Below are 14,442 nucleotides of genomic sequence, written 5' to 3'. Positions count from 1 at the left end.
GGAACCAGGCGGTTCAGATGGCGTAGCTGAGGTACCTTAGGCAATACCTCGCGTTACAAGTCTCTGGACTGGACAGGGCATAGCGCGTGGTGGGGCACATAAGCTGTGTTGGGTCGTAACAAGGTTCCCCTCTACGCGATTCCGTCTGTTGAAGCATCCGAGTCCGCTGTACCTTCCACTTCTATGCGTACAATTGTACTTAACCAGACATGGTACGTTTCTTTTAACTTTACCCGCACTCGCCATAACCCTATTAAGGGACAGGGTGTGTGGGGGCTTACCTTGTGCCTTGCTGGGATCCGCGATGAGGCCTCTGACTGGGTCATTACATGATCTGAAACCTGCTCGCCGAACTCAGAAATAGGGCAAAGCTTGCTGGACACTTCCTCCACACATTCGAGCGAGATCGCTTGTGGGCGGCACCGCTGTCGCGGCGTTGGGGACAAGGTTAAGCAGCTGAAAACTCTAAAAGAGGAATGGGTAGGTATTCCTCCCAACCCCTCTCTCTTCACTGATTCATTTGACCCTGCAGACGCGAAGTTGTGGCTCCGATTGGCCCCACTGCAGCGGAACACTCGGACAATCAGGTTCGGCAAGACGAAACACCGGGAATCCACTTAGGAGGAGAAAGACACGGCGGGGCCGTCCCCATTGTCACGACTTGCCTAATCGAGGATTCAGCCCAGTCTTATTCACACCCACAACACCTTTCGGGTCTTTCGGGGTGCTTGTAGGCACGAGAATGCTTCTTGAGGGTTGGCAGATATTCTCACAAGTGGGTCTGTGAGAAAGGCGTTGTGATGCTTTGCTTGGGAAGGCAACAGGATTAAGCTCGCAAGACCTTGGGCATCTGTCAGAGCCGATTTTAATCCCAGTCTTCTCGATCGTCCACAGCGCTGGGTTATCTAATAAGATATCACTAACTTCGGTGAAGTTGTATGATAATGGCTATCGCCCCGCTGGCTTCCGACGTCTCGCAAACTTACGTCTAACTAACTTTCCATCCGAGCAAGGACTTGGCTCGAGACGAAGGCTTCCATCGCGATGCAAGATTAAGGAGATACTCTACTTAAGCTCCTTATGCTCGCCAACTTCAGCAAGACGCTCAATGCGCAGTGACGATGAACTCGCGTTCTCTGCTTCTTTAGCTCTGTCTCTCCATATCTAAGCTCTTTATACACACCCATTCTTGTCTGCTGAAGAGGCATGAAGCATCTGCGGTTCACAACTTACTTTCTCGTCTTGAACGTCTTTATATATCCAAGAACTGCCGGCCAAGACTTTTCAATTTGGGTGGCAACCATTCAGCTTAGCGTGCAACCCTGATTCAAGAAGACCGGATCTTCATTTTCAAACTGCTGAACAAGGCAATGTCGACGGAAACACCCAGAGAGGATATCTCTCTTGTTTTCAACCGCAAGAGAAGGAAGGTCCGCAAGTCCTGCAACGCCTGCAGCTCTCAAAAGATTCGTTGCGGAAAACAGCGCCCAAAATGTCAACGCTGGGAGACAAAGGGCCTTGCGTGTGCTTACAGCATGTCAATGCGGACCGGTGAGCGCCCTCGCGTTCTCGCCTCGCCAAGCTCGTCGTCAGATACCCAGGCGACGATATCCCTTGTGATGAGGGACGACCCGGCGCTGGCCATGTCCAACGCCTCTACCGTTTCTCAGATCTCACAACAGCAGCAACAAGAAGAACGCCGTATGTCAGAGCAGCCTTCGGAACACCACACCAACCTCGAGGATGAGATGATGTGGCTGTTGGAAAGCACCTCGGTTTCTGACAACCTATCGGACCAGGACCTCTGCTTTGACGCGACTGCGGACTTTGGGGTCCCAATAACTCTGAACGACTTGTCCGCCGCTTCGACGAAAAACTCATCTGCGGCGATGCCGACCCCAATGACACAGGAATATGACATAACCTCCCTTTCCTACCAACCTGTGGATCACAAAATGCAGCAATTCATGGACGCACCACTGAGACGTTCCGGCACAGTCGACTCGGCCCGCAGCAGCTCTAGCACGTACTCAGACGACGGTCTCTCTCGTCACAGCAAAATTCATGACTGCACCATGGAGGTCCTGGAAATTGTCTCCGACTTTCATGTGCTCGCGCAAGGTTGCCTCACCGCCGTCAAGGACCCTGCGTGCACGTCCCATCTTGAGCGCCTACTCGACGACACCCCCCGCGAGATGGGCACCGTCATATCGCACAACCGGGAGATCCTCCGCAGGCTCATCAATCTCCTCGACTGCCGCTGCTTCATGCGACAAGAAGTGCTTGTTTTGGTGTACCTGGCCGTACACAAGGCCCTCGGCTGGTACGCGGCGATCCTTGGTGACGACGGTTCGTCCCAAGATATGGACCAATCACAGTTTTCGCTCTTCGGGCGCATAGCCATCACCTCGTTCGTCGGAAGTTACTTTCTGGACAATGAGGTGCAGCGACTCGTTGCCGCGCACCTGGTCCTGACGCACGTTCGCGAACACATTGATCCTCTTATCAAGAGGTTGCGCCACTGGCACCCTTCGGCGGCCAGGCATAAATCGTTGCCGTCTACACCATCTTGTCCCGATGCAACCATCTGTTCGATATCTTTCCCTTCCACCAAGGGACGCATGTCTAGTGTTATCGATCAACACCACCAGGCACTCCAGGAGGAACTTGAGAGAATCACATTCATGGCAAACTCTATCAAGCGTACATGATTTTCGTATTCGTTTGTTTTCATCTGTTTTGCTTACTTTCCTTTGTCTGCAACATCCGGGTGTTGGCTGGGACATATGGTTTTTGGGTAATTTACTACTTCAAAGGTACTTTGTGTAACTTTCCGGCTCGTTATGTTGAAGCAAAACGCCAGTAGTGTAGGATAGGTGTCACATCTTATGTTGGTACTCCGTATCAAACCAGCTTTCAGGCGTTACCAGCATTTACTGGCTGTTAGGCACAACATTTCTAGGATACCAGCCCTGGAGATACCCATCTTTTAAGCTTCCCACAGGAAAGGGGTGAAACGATCAAGCAATATATTACGGCCTTAACAATCTTTGAAAAATAACATCAACCCATCTCCTTGATTCCATGTTCCTGATGTTGTTACTTATGTACACAGACCGAACCCTGGATAACCTTCTCGTGTATTACATTGGACCCTAATAAGTGCGAAATATACCCTTTTCAGCTATACGAGCCTCTCGCTCAACTTCCTAACGATCCATCTGTTTTTATGGAATATTTATGGGCATGGTAATCCTCAACAGAGTTCCCCTCGCTTCACTAACTAATGCCAAACTTATGCCGATGAGAGAAAGTCCCCCAAGCTCAGGGCGGAATATTGTCTTCACTTCGAGCTTGGGCGTCACCGCACTGCAGAGGTTCTCGAACGCAGTTCTTGTATGTTCGCGACCATTAAGGTTCATCAACATCAACAGGTCCCAATCACTAAAGCTTGTTGACAAATCTTCAGTATGGTCAGCAGTTGCATAATGGATGGGGATAAGGATGGTTGTATTCCCTAGAGTGATATGCTGGACCTGCAGTAGATCTATATAAACGAGTGGCATCTATCCCTTGTAGAGCAATCCTGGCCCGACTGTGCGGTTAACTGAGTAATGACCGTGTGTGGTGAGTTTCAACTAAGCGAGGGTATCCCAGGTTCTGTCACAGACCTAGTAGAGCCACCATAGCCTATTCAAAGTCTTCCCAGAGATTACCAAAAACCATAAGACTGATACTCTAAGAACCATTAGATCAACCACCATTGTTACCACCCTTGCCAACACCACTAACAACGCAGTGTCCAAGAGATGGATCACACTGCCTCTGCGGCGACCTACGCCCGAACCCGCCGCTAACCTGCTCGGCCTCGGTCTCGAGGGTTTCGAGGCCGCGAGCGACGGAGTGCGACGCGTCGACTTTATCTTCGGCAATGAAGTCCCCGAGCTGGAGGTCGTCGCCCTCGTGCTCGGCAAGGAAAAACGTCTTTGCGGGCTGGTTGCCGTCGCAGCTAGCTTGGGCGACGACTTTGCCCGCGGTGTCGGCGCAGTAAACCTTCGCTTCGGCTGAGGCAGCGAAGAAGGCAGCGGCCGCGATTTGTATGGTGGGGAGGGTGATGTGTTGGGTCTTCATTGTGGATGTTTTTTTTTTAATGTTGGTTTTTGTGGTGGAAAGGGGTTGAAGCAAAGTTTTAGACTTGAAGAGGATTTAGAAGTAAAAATATTTTAGTGAAGATGTTTTAGAAGATGGTTTGTGATCAGAAATATCGTTGTTAAAAGAGTCGAGTGCTTGATGATGAGGAGGAGCGGGCCTTTCCATTGTAGGATGAAAGCCTCCTATTTATGTCACTCGACTAGACGCCAGAGATGGATGATATGATGAGGCCTTCTAATTACCGACACAGGTAAGTTGCGGCGCGAGGAACTCGGCCATGCCGCAGGCAGACTCGAGATTTCCATGATTCCCCGACTGTATCTTACCGTCATCTGACTTAATTATTTAGTTCAAGAACTTTGAACGGCAAGATTTCTATCTGAGTCTTGCTATCCGGGCAGCAACCCACTTTCCCTACCCAATTAGCGCCTACCGCCCCAACTTCAAATTTCTACGCCCCGCTCTCCCATCGGGTGCGGATGGACAGCACTTTCGCCAAGGGCGAGGTAGAGCCAATAAGAGCTTGCAAATCTATGTAGTTAACCAATAGTGCTGCAGTACCTCTGTTTCCTACAGATTTTGGGTATGCCAGACAGCAGGGAATTCCAGGTAATCGACTGCCAGCACCCTCGCAGGGTGGATATAGACAGAAAAGGCTAGAGATCAGCGCGCAGTGTCCGTGAGTTGCAACCATCCCTGTAATACGGTTAAACGGCAACGTGTCTTTGGGGGCAGAAAGAAAGAGAGAGGGAGCAGATCATAATAGGATCCTGAGGAGATATCAAAGTTTCTGAAAAGCCTCGTTTGAATTAGACTTCTTCTAGCGGCAAACTTAACTGGGGACATTTCCCATCCACCCATCAAACCCCAACTCAAAGTAAGTACCCGTAGGATCGGGACAATCAGAAAAGTGTCCGTATCAGGATTCAGGGTGTTGGAGGTTAGGGGTGATCCCCGCCTCATCCGAACTTTGAGTAGGCCTGGCGACTGCCCAAGAGCAGACCTGCTGGTGAATAAGTATGTGAGATTGCCGTTGGGGGCAGTGGCCTAGGACCGTCGTGTCTGTCCTTCGAGTTCCCTCATACACTCTGCCTGGTTTTACAACGTCCATATTCCAAAATCTCCTTTCTGACCTCGTCTTGAACCAAGAGAATAACAAAAATGCGCCGTGTCCCAGTACAAAAGAGGCCAAACGCCACCCGCCTGGTCCAAAGCCAAGGCCTCGTCTTCGCGGACCTCGTGGCCTCTGGCGCCTCGGAGCCGTACTGGCCAGACGACCGTTACTACTCCTTCACCGAACAAGAGATGAACCTCATCGAAGAAGCCGCCAGAGACGTGTTCGCAATGTGCTGTGAAGCAGCAGACTACCTCGTAGAGCATCCAGACATCATCACCAAGAAAATGGCGGTCCCCGCCTTCGCCTTGAAACAAATAAAGGCCTCTTGGGACCGCGAACCGGCCTGGGGCAGCATCTACGGCCGCTTCGACATCTGCTTCGGCGGCCTCGAGCACCCCGACCCCCGGCTGCGCGTGCCGAAATTCTACGAGTTCAACGCCGACACGCCGACGTCGCTGCTCGAGGCGGCGTCGATTCAGTGGCTGTGGATGGAGCAGACGGGTCACGGCAACGACCAGTTCAACACCATCACGGAGAAGCTCATCGAGGGCTGGAAGCGCAACATGACGCTCGTCGAGAAGGAGCTTGGCCACAAGCCAACGGTGCATTTCGCTGTCGGCGAGGGAGAGGCCACGGGTGAGGATGCGATGAATACCATGCTCCTGATGGAGACGTGTCAACAGGCTGGGTGGACAACAAAAGCGCTGACGATGGAGGAGATTGCGAAATCCAAAAAGGACGGGCGGTTCTACGATGCGCAGGGGGAGCATATCGACGTCATCTTCAAGCTGTACCCGTGGGAGTACATGGTCGACCAGCAGTTTGGCGAGGGGTGTTTCGAGGACATGGAGAACATTGGCAAGCGCGACGAGGAAGGGAACTACATGGGGGGAACGGTTTGGATCGAGCCGCCGTACAAGCTTCTCTGGAGCAACAAGGCCGTCTTTGCCGTTCTCTGGGACATGTTTAAGGACGATCCGCGGGGCAAGTGGCTGCTCCCCACATACTTTGACAACGAGACGCCGGCCTCCATGACGAGCTTTGCGCGCAAGCCCATCTTTGCGCGCGAGGGCGCCGACGTGGTACTCAAGAAGGACGGCGAGATCCTCCAGGACGCGTCGACGGGAGACTACGGCGCGGAAGGGTACATTGTGCAGGAGCTCGCTGTGTTGCCCGAATTCAAGGATGCTAAGGGCAGCTCGTGGTATCCCGTGCTGGGTATGTGGTTCGTCGATGGCGATCCGGTGGGCATGGGGATCCGGGAGGATGGCACGCCCATCACGACCAACGCGTCCGTGTTCATTCCGCACTCGATTGAGGATGGACCCGTCAACTACATGAGACAGAAGATTCCCGACCAAGAGGAGATTGAGAAGTTGTTGCGGGTTGAGCCTTTCTTTGATTCGTTTGATAAGGAGGAGAATGAGATGATGAGCTATATCAAGAAGATTGTAATTTCATAGCGGGTTTACTCTAGGGGCGAGTGTCCTGGGAGCGTGTTTTACTTTGGAAGGACTTGGAAGTCTCCTTTAGCGGGAATGAAATTGAGAAAATACAGTTCCTAATGACCTTGAGAATCACCTCCTGACGGTCAGCAGTCTAGTATGAGGGCACAGCATGACAGTACTAACATCAATTTGAATGAGCATGCCGCAATCAGAAGTTGAGAACCTTGGCCTGCAAGTGTGCCCGTTATCTCAGAGAACAATCGCCACGAGTACCGAGACAGGTCGAGTCGGTTAAGCCCGCAAGCCCTGCGAATGCCTTACGATGGCGAGTTTGAGGTAGAGTCGTCTCGCTACTCAGCATTCAGGAGCAGCACGTATCAGGCTATTTACGCGTGATGCGAGCCAAGGTGCCCGACCTCGGTGAGACTAGACAGATAAGTTCGGTTTCGCTTGCATCCTCGTCGACACAAGTAGATCTTGACCAGGTACGCTAGCTCGTCAGTCGAAAATAAGCTTCCGCCAACTGCCCGAATGCCATACGCGTCGCGATGCCGACTTGCCGGATGGGAGGTGCGGGAAGATAAGCAGGACTCTCCCAGATGCTGCCGGAACCCGGCACGGCGGGGTGCCGGCAATTGGGGAAATCTAAAGCGGAACAAGGGACCGGGGCCGGCGATACCGTCGGACTCTGCATCACGTGGACCAGCTGCATTACCTCAGCAAAGCAATCGACGCTTCCGTCGATGACCAGCTCCAAGGCAGCTCCATAGCTGCCTAAACCTAGAATGGCTAGCGCCATAGCGGGCAGGACCCCTGCACGGACTTGGCCAGCTTGACGGCACCTTTCGTCAGCCTCTCAGCCTGCTGAGCCAAACACCCAAAGCGTCGAACCTACCTTTGCCTTAGCATCTGGACACTCCAACCTTTGACACGATCAACACCACTACACACCCACGTCTCTCCATTTCCTCTCCACGAAATCACAACGAGGCAAAATTGTCAGTCGATCTCCAATAACAACAACTATCTGCTGATGTTCCACGACCACTGCCGACATCAGTCCCCTGACAACCGGACCACTACCAACCCAATGCACCCCGCAGCACACATACATCACAACCACCAAAAATGGCGGGCCGCAACCTCCAACAGGTCCTTACCCAGCTCAAGACCAAGGGCTCCTCGCTCCTTACACCGAATCCTCCGCCCTCCTCTTCAAAGCAAAACTCCACCTCCAGCTCAACACCCTCACCCTTTCGAACCCCAAAACTTCCCCCCCAGCTCCTCGCCCTCGCCCGCGAGACCTAAGAGCTGGGCGCCCTCGCCTCCATCCGCGCAAAGAATCCAGACGCCTTCACCCGCTACGTCTAGCAGCTCCAGCCTTTTTACGAGCTTTCCTCCAACGTCCTCCCGCCCAATGTCCCCGAGCGCAACAAGGTGACCGGCCTCTACCTGCTCCTCCTCCTCACCCAGGGCCGCTACGCCGAGTTCCACTCGGAGCTCGAGAGCCTGGCTAACCGCGAGAGCGGCGGCGATAGCAGCGCCGTCGAGGGCGACAAGTACCTGGGCTACCCTATCCGTCTCGAGAGGTGGTTGATGGAGGGCAGCTACGACCGCGTGTGGAACGCCCTTAAGAGCCGCGAGGGGCCCAGTAAGGAGTACGGTGTCTTCTCAGAGGTATGTACTTGGTTCCTCCCGTTGCATATTTCTTCCGGAGTCAATACTCCCAAGACGGAATCTGCGCAGAACAGAAAACACTTTTGATGGATGCTAACACCCGCTTTCTTTAAGATCCTCACCTTCCAAATCCGCTCCGAAATCGCCTCAAGCAGCGAGCGCGCATACTCAAGCCTGCCCATTAGCCCCGCAAAATCCCTCCTCTTCCTCGACTCCGAGGGCGACGTCATCTCCTTCGCCTAGGCCCGCGGCTGGATCCTGAAGGAGGGCCACATCTTCTTCCCCGACACCGCCGAAGACGGCACCATCGAGAAGGAGATGAGCCAGATGGTGATAGAGAATGCGTTGGGATGCGCCAGGAAATTGGAGACCATTGTGTAGACGTGGGTTGCAGAGGAAACGCGGGCGTGTTCTTGATGTATTAATATTCATGCGATTAGACAGACCATGAAAGAAGGAAAGCTCGGATACAGGAAACCAGGTCGGGCGTCAACGATCTCATCATGTATGCGTTCTAGACAAGCCTGAAATGTATGTTCATCAACCTTGTTGATCCAAGTGGACGGCGCGTCCTGGCACGGCGCAGGCGGGCGAGGACTAGCGACGCACTGTCACCGACATCGAACTCTCACTTACGCTGACACGTGAGAGTCATGGATCAAATGATGACATATATTCGTCTCCCACAAAGCTATTGCTAACAATCAGAAGCCCGGGGGGTTCATCAGAAACTCCAGTCTGTCTACTGTAAACTTTTCCCAAGACCAATTCCCCCATTGGCCGAGCGTCACTGCACCAAATCATGCAGTCTTCACCCCATCATGGGTCGGCGACATCTATCATACTACCTAGCTCTCTACGCAAAGAGCTTCAGGCCACTGCCGTGCTTGCCAACCTCGCACACCCCGCAGACCTTGCAAACGGTGCCCCTGTACTTGCTGTGGTACTTGGAGCCGTCAAAGGCGCACTCCTCGTAGGAAGTGCCGCTGTAAATAGGTGAGTGGCTGGCTGCGCAGATATCAAACTCGGCAAACTGGTCAAACTCAATCTCAATCGTATCCGAGGGGTTGCGCTTGCATTGAGCCTTGGCTTTCTTGGCCTGTAAAGAGTGTCAGTCTGGTAAATCGTAGGGATGGAATGTTGATGCTCACGTTTTCGATCAGCTTGCTGGAGCCGCCATTGGCAATAATGCGGTTGGCAAAGCTCAGTGCTGAACCGTAGTTCTTGTTTCTTATCGCCAATTGCATCGCGTTGTGCAGGGCCAGCTGGCGATGAAGAACCTCCATCTTGGGGATGGTAAAATAGGCTGACAACTCAAGGTTGCGCTTGAGCTGCTCGCCAGTAGGGCCGAGCTTGCGACGGCTAAGCTCGATCTCCATGGCCACGGCATATTCGCTGGCGGATGTGATGAGCTTCTTCGCCTCGGCGACCTCGCCTTCGCTTGAAACGGCGTTGATAAAGGTGGCGTGGAGGATACCCTTGAAGATCTGAAGACCGTCCTCGAGCTTGTTCGTCTTCATCGAGTTGTACCCCTGTTGCAGATCGTTGGTCGGCAGGAACTCGAGATCCCTGGGCACAATCGGCAACACCTTTCTAGGGTCCATCTCCTCAATCGTACGTCGAACATAGTTAATCAACGGAGGAAGGTTTGCAGAGGCCGGGAGATACGTTTTTGATGCCTGGTAAACTTCGAGGAAGCGGGGCTTCAGCGGCGCGAAGTTGACTGCTCCCACTTGTCTGTTGAGGAGTTGCATTGCTGACTCAAATGAGCCACCGGCAACATGATCCACAGGCAAAGGAGAGTTACGAGCCCAGAGATCGGCCTCGCTGCTTCCAGCGCCACCAGCGTCGGCACTGTCAACGTTCACGAAGTCGCCCTCAATCTCGGGAACGACATCGTCACCCAGATCCCAGCCTGCCGCATGCTCGTCATCATCAACGTCAATGAGGTTGCTGTTCTTCTTCGCAGCGGCATCCTCCTCGACGTCATCGTCGAAGCCATTGGCAGCTGCAGGGGTATCCTCCAAAGATAGTCCCTCAACCTGGCCAAGTAGGGCCTTCTCGAAGACAGACTGGGAAGTAGCCTTGGTAGGCCAGTTTGCCTTGAACGTGGGGACGACAGGCCTAGGAGGAGTCAGAGCCTCCTCAATCGTAGGTGTCTCCAGTTGGTCCTCGGTGAGACCAGTGGCCTCGAGAATAGCCTGGCACTCCTCCTCCAAACCGTGAGACTTGGCGGTCATGTATGCCAATGGGTCTGTATCTTGTTAGTCGAGATCTTACTAATGCTTATGTTGGAACAACTTACAGAGGTCAATTTCCTTGAACATCTGGATCCTGTCCTTAACCTTGCCGAGGTAGAGGGCGTTCTGGAAACGTGCAGTAAAGTCACCTCTGTGCTCGGCAATCTTGGCCATACGTGCCAGCTTTGAGTGATCACCAGTAGACAAGTACAGGAACGAAAGCTTGTCGAACTGCTTGAGCTTTGGGTAAGCCATCTCAACGACCTGGTGGTTTCCGTGAGCCAAAGCCTCAGCGCTCAGCCTCTGCCAAAGCTTAGGACGGTCCAGCTCCTTGGCAGTCTCGACGGCAACGTCCAGGTTTCCGCACTCGATCCAGACTCAAAGCGGGTCGCGGGGTCCTGCACGAACTGCAGAGCAATTTCGGGGTATCCCTTCTTTTGAAGATAGGAGATGATGGATTGACCAACAAGACTGGAGTTCTGGATGATGTGGAGCATCTCCTCGTAGTTACGCTTGACGAGCGCCAGCTTGAATCGGTATTCGGTGGGATCGACGTGGAGAACCTTGGGCTTGGCCGCTCTGTCAAGGCAGTAGACGTTACGGCCCTTGACGCGGAACAGATAGACAGTCTGGTCAAGGGTACGGACGATACCATTGTCCCATTCAGAAGCGTGTACTTGATGTGGTTGAGGGTCGAGTACAGCAGAACACCAGCATCATCCCAGGTTGCGCTCTTGATACAGATAGTCTCGTGCAATGTGCTGACCTGCTCGAGGGTCTTCGTCACGATGGTGACGTTGTGCTTGCTCAAAAGAGCCGCGTACAGTCCGTCATTCGACCACACAACGTACTTGACGCCGTTGACAGCCAACTCGGCGACGCTCTTCTTCTGCCCAATGTCGTAAAGATGCACAGCGGTGGGCGTAATGATGAGGAGGTTGCCGGTACCACCGAAGTAGATGTCGCTGGTTCCGACGGGAGGCTTGAAGGAACGGGTGGTGTTGTTGGAAAGATCCTTGATGTCAATTGTCTGGCTAGACGTGTTCAGCACAGCGAAGCGGTTGCGGGCGACGAAGATGGCGGAGTTGCCCTGGCCGCGCTTCGACTCGGCAGGCTCAATGGCACCAGATCCATCACGAGGAAGGTTGATCAGTTCGTAAGATCCGCTGTCGGAGGGAGAGGTGACGAGGACGGAGCGTTCGGCCGGGTTGTACGACAGGGTTCGTGGAGGCGTCCAAGGGCTTCCGAGCTTCTTGAGAGAGAGCAAAGTCGGGCTTTCGGTACTCTTCTGGAAGTCGTAGGATCTGACGTGCTTCTCCTTGGTGATGTAGAAGAGGTTGTTCTGGTATACTGATGATGCCGGTCTCTCTCTCTCTCCAGCTTGAAGACCATGACACCGTTATCGTGGCCAGCAGCGAACAAGTTGATCTCGGGATGGGCGGCAATGACCCAGAATCGGTCAGAGCCACAGGCGGGTGGACTAGTATTCAAGGGTTAGAGATAACTTCAGTATACATACGAGTCCAACGGCTCCATCATAAGAACGTCCCCTTGCTGCTTTGGTCAGGCTGTGCTTGAGGCTCCTGCTTCACCCAAAAGCGGCCCGCTATCACCGATGTGCTAGTTCAGCGATGGTGTAAGACGTGATGGAACGAAAGCTTGAAGTTGTGAATAGTCCGGCTAGCTGCCTAGATCTTTCGACTTCCATTCATCGTCATGAGTCCGTTGTCTTCCATATACACTCCTGCTCGTGGAAAACATCGACAAAACGATACGTCTTGCTGGCCTCCTCGACAATTGAGAAGAGGCTATCATTTAGCTACCTACCGAAACTGCTGACCCATACTCCAATGGCTCCGGTGGCCGCTATGCACACTTCAATAGATGTGAGGGTCTTTCTCGGCGAGTTTGAACCATGGTCTTTTGGGAGAACATAATGCCAAGTATGATACCCCGTTTGCTGCACCACGTTCGGCACTAACCTATTGAAAGCCACAGATGTCGACGTCAGTTATGCCGAAACCAGATCCTGGATCAGCACAACAACGCGTAAGTAAGCTCGAAATCGAAGTCGCAGCAACGGCCGTCGCGACCGGCTGGCAGACCGTCTCTGTAATCACAATTCTCGAGCATCGCTACGATCAAAGCTGCGACACCCGTTTCGAGAGGGAGAGAGGAGTAGAGAGCTGGAAGCCGGAGATTGACGCACAGAAATAGCGTGCGTCGAGTTTGTTTGCTTATTGGGATTCTATGGAGGGCGGCCGGGATGAGGCCATGGTAGATCGGGAGTTATGGCACGTTTTCGACATGATATCTCATACGAGGGCCCGGTAGCAGGATCTACTTAGAGGTCATCTGGGTTGGATCCCCCAACCTTCGCGTGAGCCCAAGCAACCACAGTATTGTGCACATGTCGCTTCCCCTCTCACAAACATTACCAATGTTTGAGAATCCGCAAACTGCTGTGATGGGCTTCCGCAGACCTCTAGTAACGGCTTGAGCGACTGGTTTGCAAACAAAAAATGTGGGGTCAGGATAATATACGACAGTGCGAGTGGCAGCGTGCAATCAAGTGCTACTTGAACATATTCATCATCGGCTTCGACAGTGGCCATATTCTCCTAACGCTGACTATGGTGGTTTGTACACAGTAAGAACGACTTCGAGCCCAACCCGTGTTGGTCAAGTTCAGACAGAAAGCATTGAAGGCAGTGCGACGCTCGTCAGGCCTGAGGGGTTCGCTGCGACATGACCTGGCCAACCGACGGCCGTCGTAAGATGAGGCAGTCGCATCATCGTATAGGTAGATGCCGCGATGTCGAGCAGTCGAAGAGATGAAGGCGCCAGAACCGGCTGATGTGCAGGGCATTGTGGAGGAACCGAGTACCCAGGGTGACTTCCTATCTATCATGTTGTCTAGCGTTCAACTGGCGATGGTAGAGTGCCATCCTTTCAAGACTTTCGGACCGAGATTGTCGTCCTTCATTGGGTTCCGTCCCCAAAACTGTTCCCAGCGAATGGAAGTGGCGGCATCAACGAGTCTATAGACGTCTTGATTTTTCTCACATCCTCGTTGATACGCCCGAGTCTAATACCGTAAGAATTGTGCTACATGCCTGTAGTGGAGTCAAGGTAGCTCACTGGTTGTTCGTGGCGCCAACTTTACTCCGTTGGAATTCTTTGGCCTCTTCGAGTCTGCAGAGACCCTTCTTCAGTCGTTCTAATCGTTCTGCAATGCTGTGCCTATTTATGATTAGTACTTTTATACACCGTTTGTAGCTATGCCTACATGGGCAAATCTGATTGTACGCCAGACAGCATGCGATTTTCGAGAGATCTGTTTCCGGTCTGTTCTGAGCCGGGGCTGAGTTGGGCTTCTCTTGCATGCCTCGAGGACGGCTCTGTTGTTGAGTCTTGAAGCTGAGCCAGGAGGCGATCGATGTCAATTGCGTCAGGTGATGCAGGCGATCGTCGCAGACCTGTAACGGCGGACTGAGCATTCATGCCCGCTGGGCTATTGCGGAGATATTGAGAGCCACGTTGGGCAGACTCTGACGAGACCTTAGCTGACTTCGACGAGCCTGCGGCAGTGGGTTGTTGATAGGCAAGGTATCCTTCGTCTGACAAGTGACCCGGTGGCCTACACGATGGCTGGGCCGGTAGCTGGGACATGTCCGTCTGAAGCAGAGAACTGAAAGTGTAAGAGAAGTCTCGACGGCAGCAATGAGTGCAGGTGAGTGCCGATGAACGAGGTGATGGTCGGAAACGCCAGACAGCGCAATGGCACTTATAGTCATCGAGGCGTAAC

At 53.1% G+C, this 14,442-nt stretch overlaps 8 protein-coding genes across 8 annotated transcripts; 3 read left to right on the top strand and 5 right to left on the bottom strand.

The window, feature by feature from the left end:
• Nucleotides 1-1,535: 1,535 nt before the first annotated feature.
• Nucleotides 1,536-2,711, top strand: BDZ83DRAFT_595355 (uncharacterized protein; the record flags this gene model as incomplete). Its single annotated transcript, XM_060506786.1, has 1 exon — nt 1,536-2,711. The coding sequence occupies one exon, from the start codon at nt 1,536-1,538 to the stop codon at nt 2,709-2,711; it is 1,176 nt and encodes a 391-aa protein (XP_060357266.1).
• A 516-nt stretch (nt 2,712-3,227) lies between these two features.
• On the bottom strand, nt 3,228-3,428 carry BDZ83DRAFT_644964 (uncharacterized protein; the record flags this gene model as incomplete). Its single annotated transcript, XM_060509800.1, has 1 exon — nt 3,228-3,428. One exon carries the CDS (start codon nt 3,426-3,428, stop codon nt 3,228-3,230), a length of 201 nt encoding a protein of 66 aa, XP_060357265.1.
• Nucleotides 3,429-3,475: 47 nt separating this feature from the next.
• Nucleotides 3,476-4,143, bottom strand: BDZ83DRAFT_644963 (uncharacterized protein). Its single transcript, XM_060509799.1, has one exon. The coding sequence runs from the start codon at nt 4,129-4,131 to the stop codon at nt 3,754-3,756; it is 378 nt and encodes a 125-aa protein (XP_060357264.1). The 5' UTR covers nt 4,132-4,143; the 3' UTR covers nt 3,476-3,753.
• Nucleotides 4,144-4,548: 405 nt separating this feature from the next.
• On the bottom strand, nt 4,549-4,895 carry BDZ83DRAFT_644961 (uncharacterized protein). The gene has a single exon (XM_060509798.1). It carries the CDS (start codon nt 4,844-4,846, stop codon nt 4,604-4,606), a length of 243 nt encoding a protein of 80 aa, XP_060357263.1. The 5' UTR covers nt 4,847-4,895; the 3' UTR covers nt 4,549-4,603.
• Nucleotides 4,896-4,950: 55 nt separating this feature from the next.
• Nucleotides 4,951-6,838, top strand: BDZ83DRAFT_234988 (glutathionylspermidine synthase). Its single transcript, XM_060501836.1, has 2 exons — nt 4,951-5,169; nt 5,302-6,838. The coding sequence occupies exon 2, from the start codon at nt 5,314-5,316 to the stop codon at nt 6,730-6,732; it is 1,419 nt and encodes a 472-aa protein (XP_060357262.1). The 5' UTR covers nt 4,951-5,169; nt 5,302-5,313; the 3' UTR covers nt 6,733-6,838.
• A 748-nt stretch (nt 6,839-7,586) lies between these two features.
• On the top strand, nt 7,587-8,951 carry BDZ83DRAFT_234939 (uncharacterized protein). Its single transcript, XM_060501835.1, has 3 exons — nt 7,587-8,154; nt 8,259-8,394; nt 8,509-8,951. Exons 1-3 carry the CDS (start codon nt 7,751-7,753, stop codon nt 8,635-8,637), a joined length of 669 nt encoding a protein of 222 aa, XP_060357261.1. The 5' UTR covers nt 7,587-7,750; the 3' UTR covers nt 8,638-8,951.
• A 109-nt stretch (nt 8,952-9,060) lies between these two features.
• BDZ83DRAFT_644954 (coatomer WD associated region-domain-containing protein) lies at nt 9,061-12,095 on the bottom strand. The gene is given in 6 exon segments (XM_060509797.1): nt 9,061-9,493; nt 9,546-10,648; nt 10,700-11,000; nt 11,039-11,263; nt 11,287-12,006; nt 12,024-12,095. 6 exon segments carry the CDS (start codon nt 12,024-12,026, stop codon nt 9,251-9,253), a joined length of 2,595 nt encoding a protein of 864 aa, XP_060357260.1. The 5' UTR covers nt 12,027-12,095; the 3' UTR covers nt 9,061-9,250.
• A 1,499-nt stretch (nt 12,096-13,594) lies between these two features.
• Nucleotides 13,595-14,442, bottom strand: BDZ83DRAFT_644952 (uncharacterized protein; the record flags this gene model as incomplete). The annotated part of the gene is made up of 3 exons (XM_060509796.1): nt 13,595-13,722; nt 13,776-13,877; nt 13,924-14,442. Coding segments are annotated over 3 exons (727 nt in total), but the record flags the coding sequence as incomplete, so codon positions are not given.

Source organism: Colletotrichum acutatum, assembly GCF_030867785.1.
Source record: "Colletotrichum acutatum strain CBS 112980 chromosome Unknown BDZ83scaffold_286, whole genome shotgun sequence".
In the NCBI taxonomy this organism is placed as follows: Eukaryota; Fungi; Ascomycota; class Sordariomycetes; order Glomerellales; family Glomerellaceae; genus Colletotrichum; species Colletotrichum acutatum.
The sequence above is the reverse complement of the archived record's forward strand: the minus strand, read 5'-3'. Positions and strand labels throughout refer to the sequence as shown.

What these genes read in the sequence shown, in the direction of transcription:
- BDZ83DRAFT_644963 (XM_060509799.1), bottom strand. Translation starts at nt 4,131, where the DNA reads ATGAAGACCCAACACATCACCCTCCCCACCATACAAATCGCGGCCGCT.
- BDZ83DRAFT_644961 (XM_060509798.1), bottom strand. Translation starts at nt 4,846, where the DNA reads ATGGTTGCAACTCACGGACACTGCGCGCTGATCTCTAGCCTTTTCTGT.
- BDZ83DRAFT_234988 (XM_060501836.1), top strand. Translation starts at nt 5,314, where the DNA reads ATGCGCCGTGTCCCAGTACAAAAGAGGCCAAACGCCACCCGCCTGGTC.
- BDZ83DRAFT_234939 (XM_060501835.1), top strand. Translation starts at nt 7,751, where the DNA reads ATGTTCCACGACCACTGCCGACATCAGTCCCCTGACAACCGGACCACT. An exon ending in ATGTCCCCGAGCGCAACAAG is followed by an intron (nt 8,155 to 8,258) that starts GTGACCGGCCTC and finishes CGGCGATAGCAG; the next exon opens with CGCCGTCGAGGGCGACAAGT. An exon ending in AGTACGGTGTCTTCTCAGAG is followed by an intron (nt 8,395 to 8,508) that starts GTATGTACTTGG and finishes GCTTTCTTTAAG; the next exon opens with ATCCTCACCTTCCAAATCCG.
- BDZ83DRAFT_644954 (XM_060509797.1), bottom strand. An exon ending in CCGAAATTGCTCTGCAGTTC is followed by an intron (nt 11,001 to 11,038) that starts GTGCAGGACCCC and finishes GTCTGGATCGAG; the next exon opens with TGCGGAAACCTGGACGTTGC. An exon ending in GTTCAAGGAAATTGACCTCT is followed by an intron (nt 10,649 to 10,699) that starts GTAAGTTGTTCC and finishes AACAAGATACAG; the next exon opens with ACCCATTGGCATACATGACC.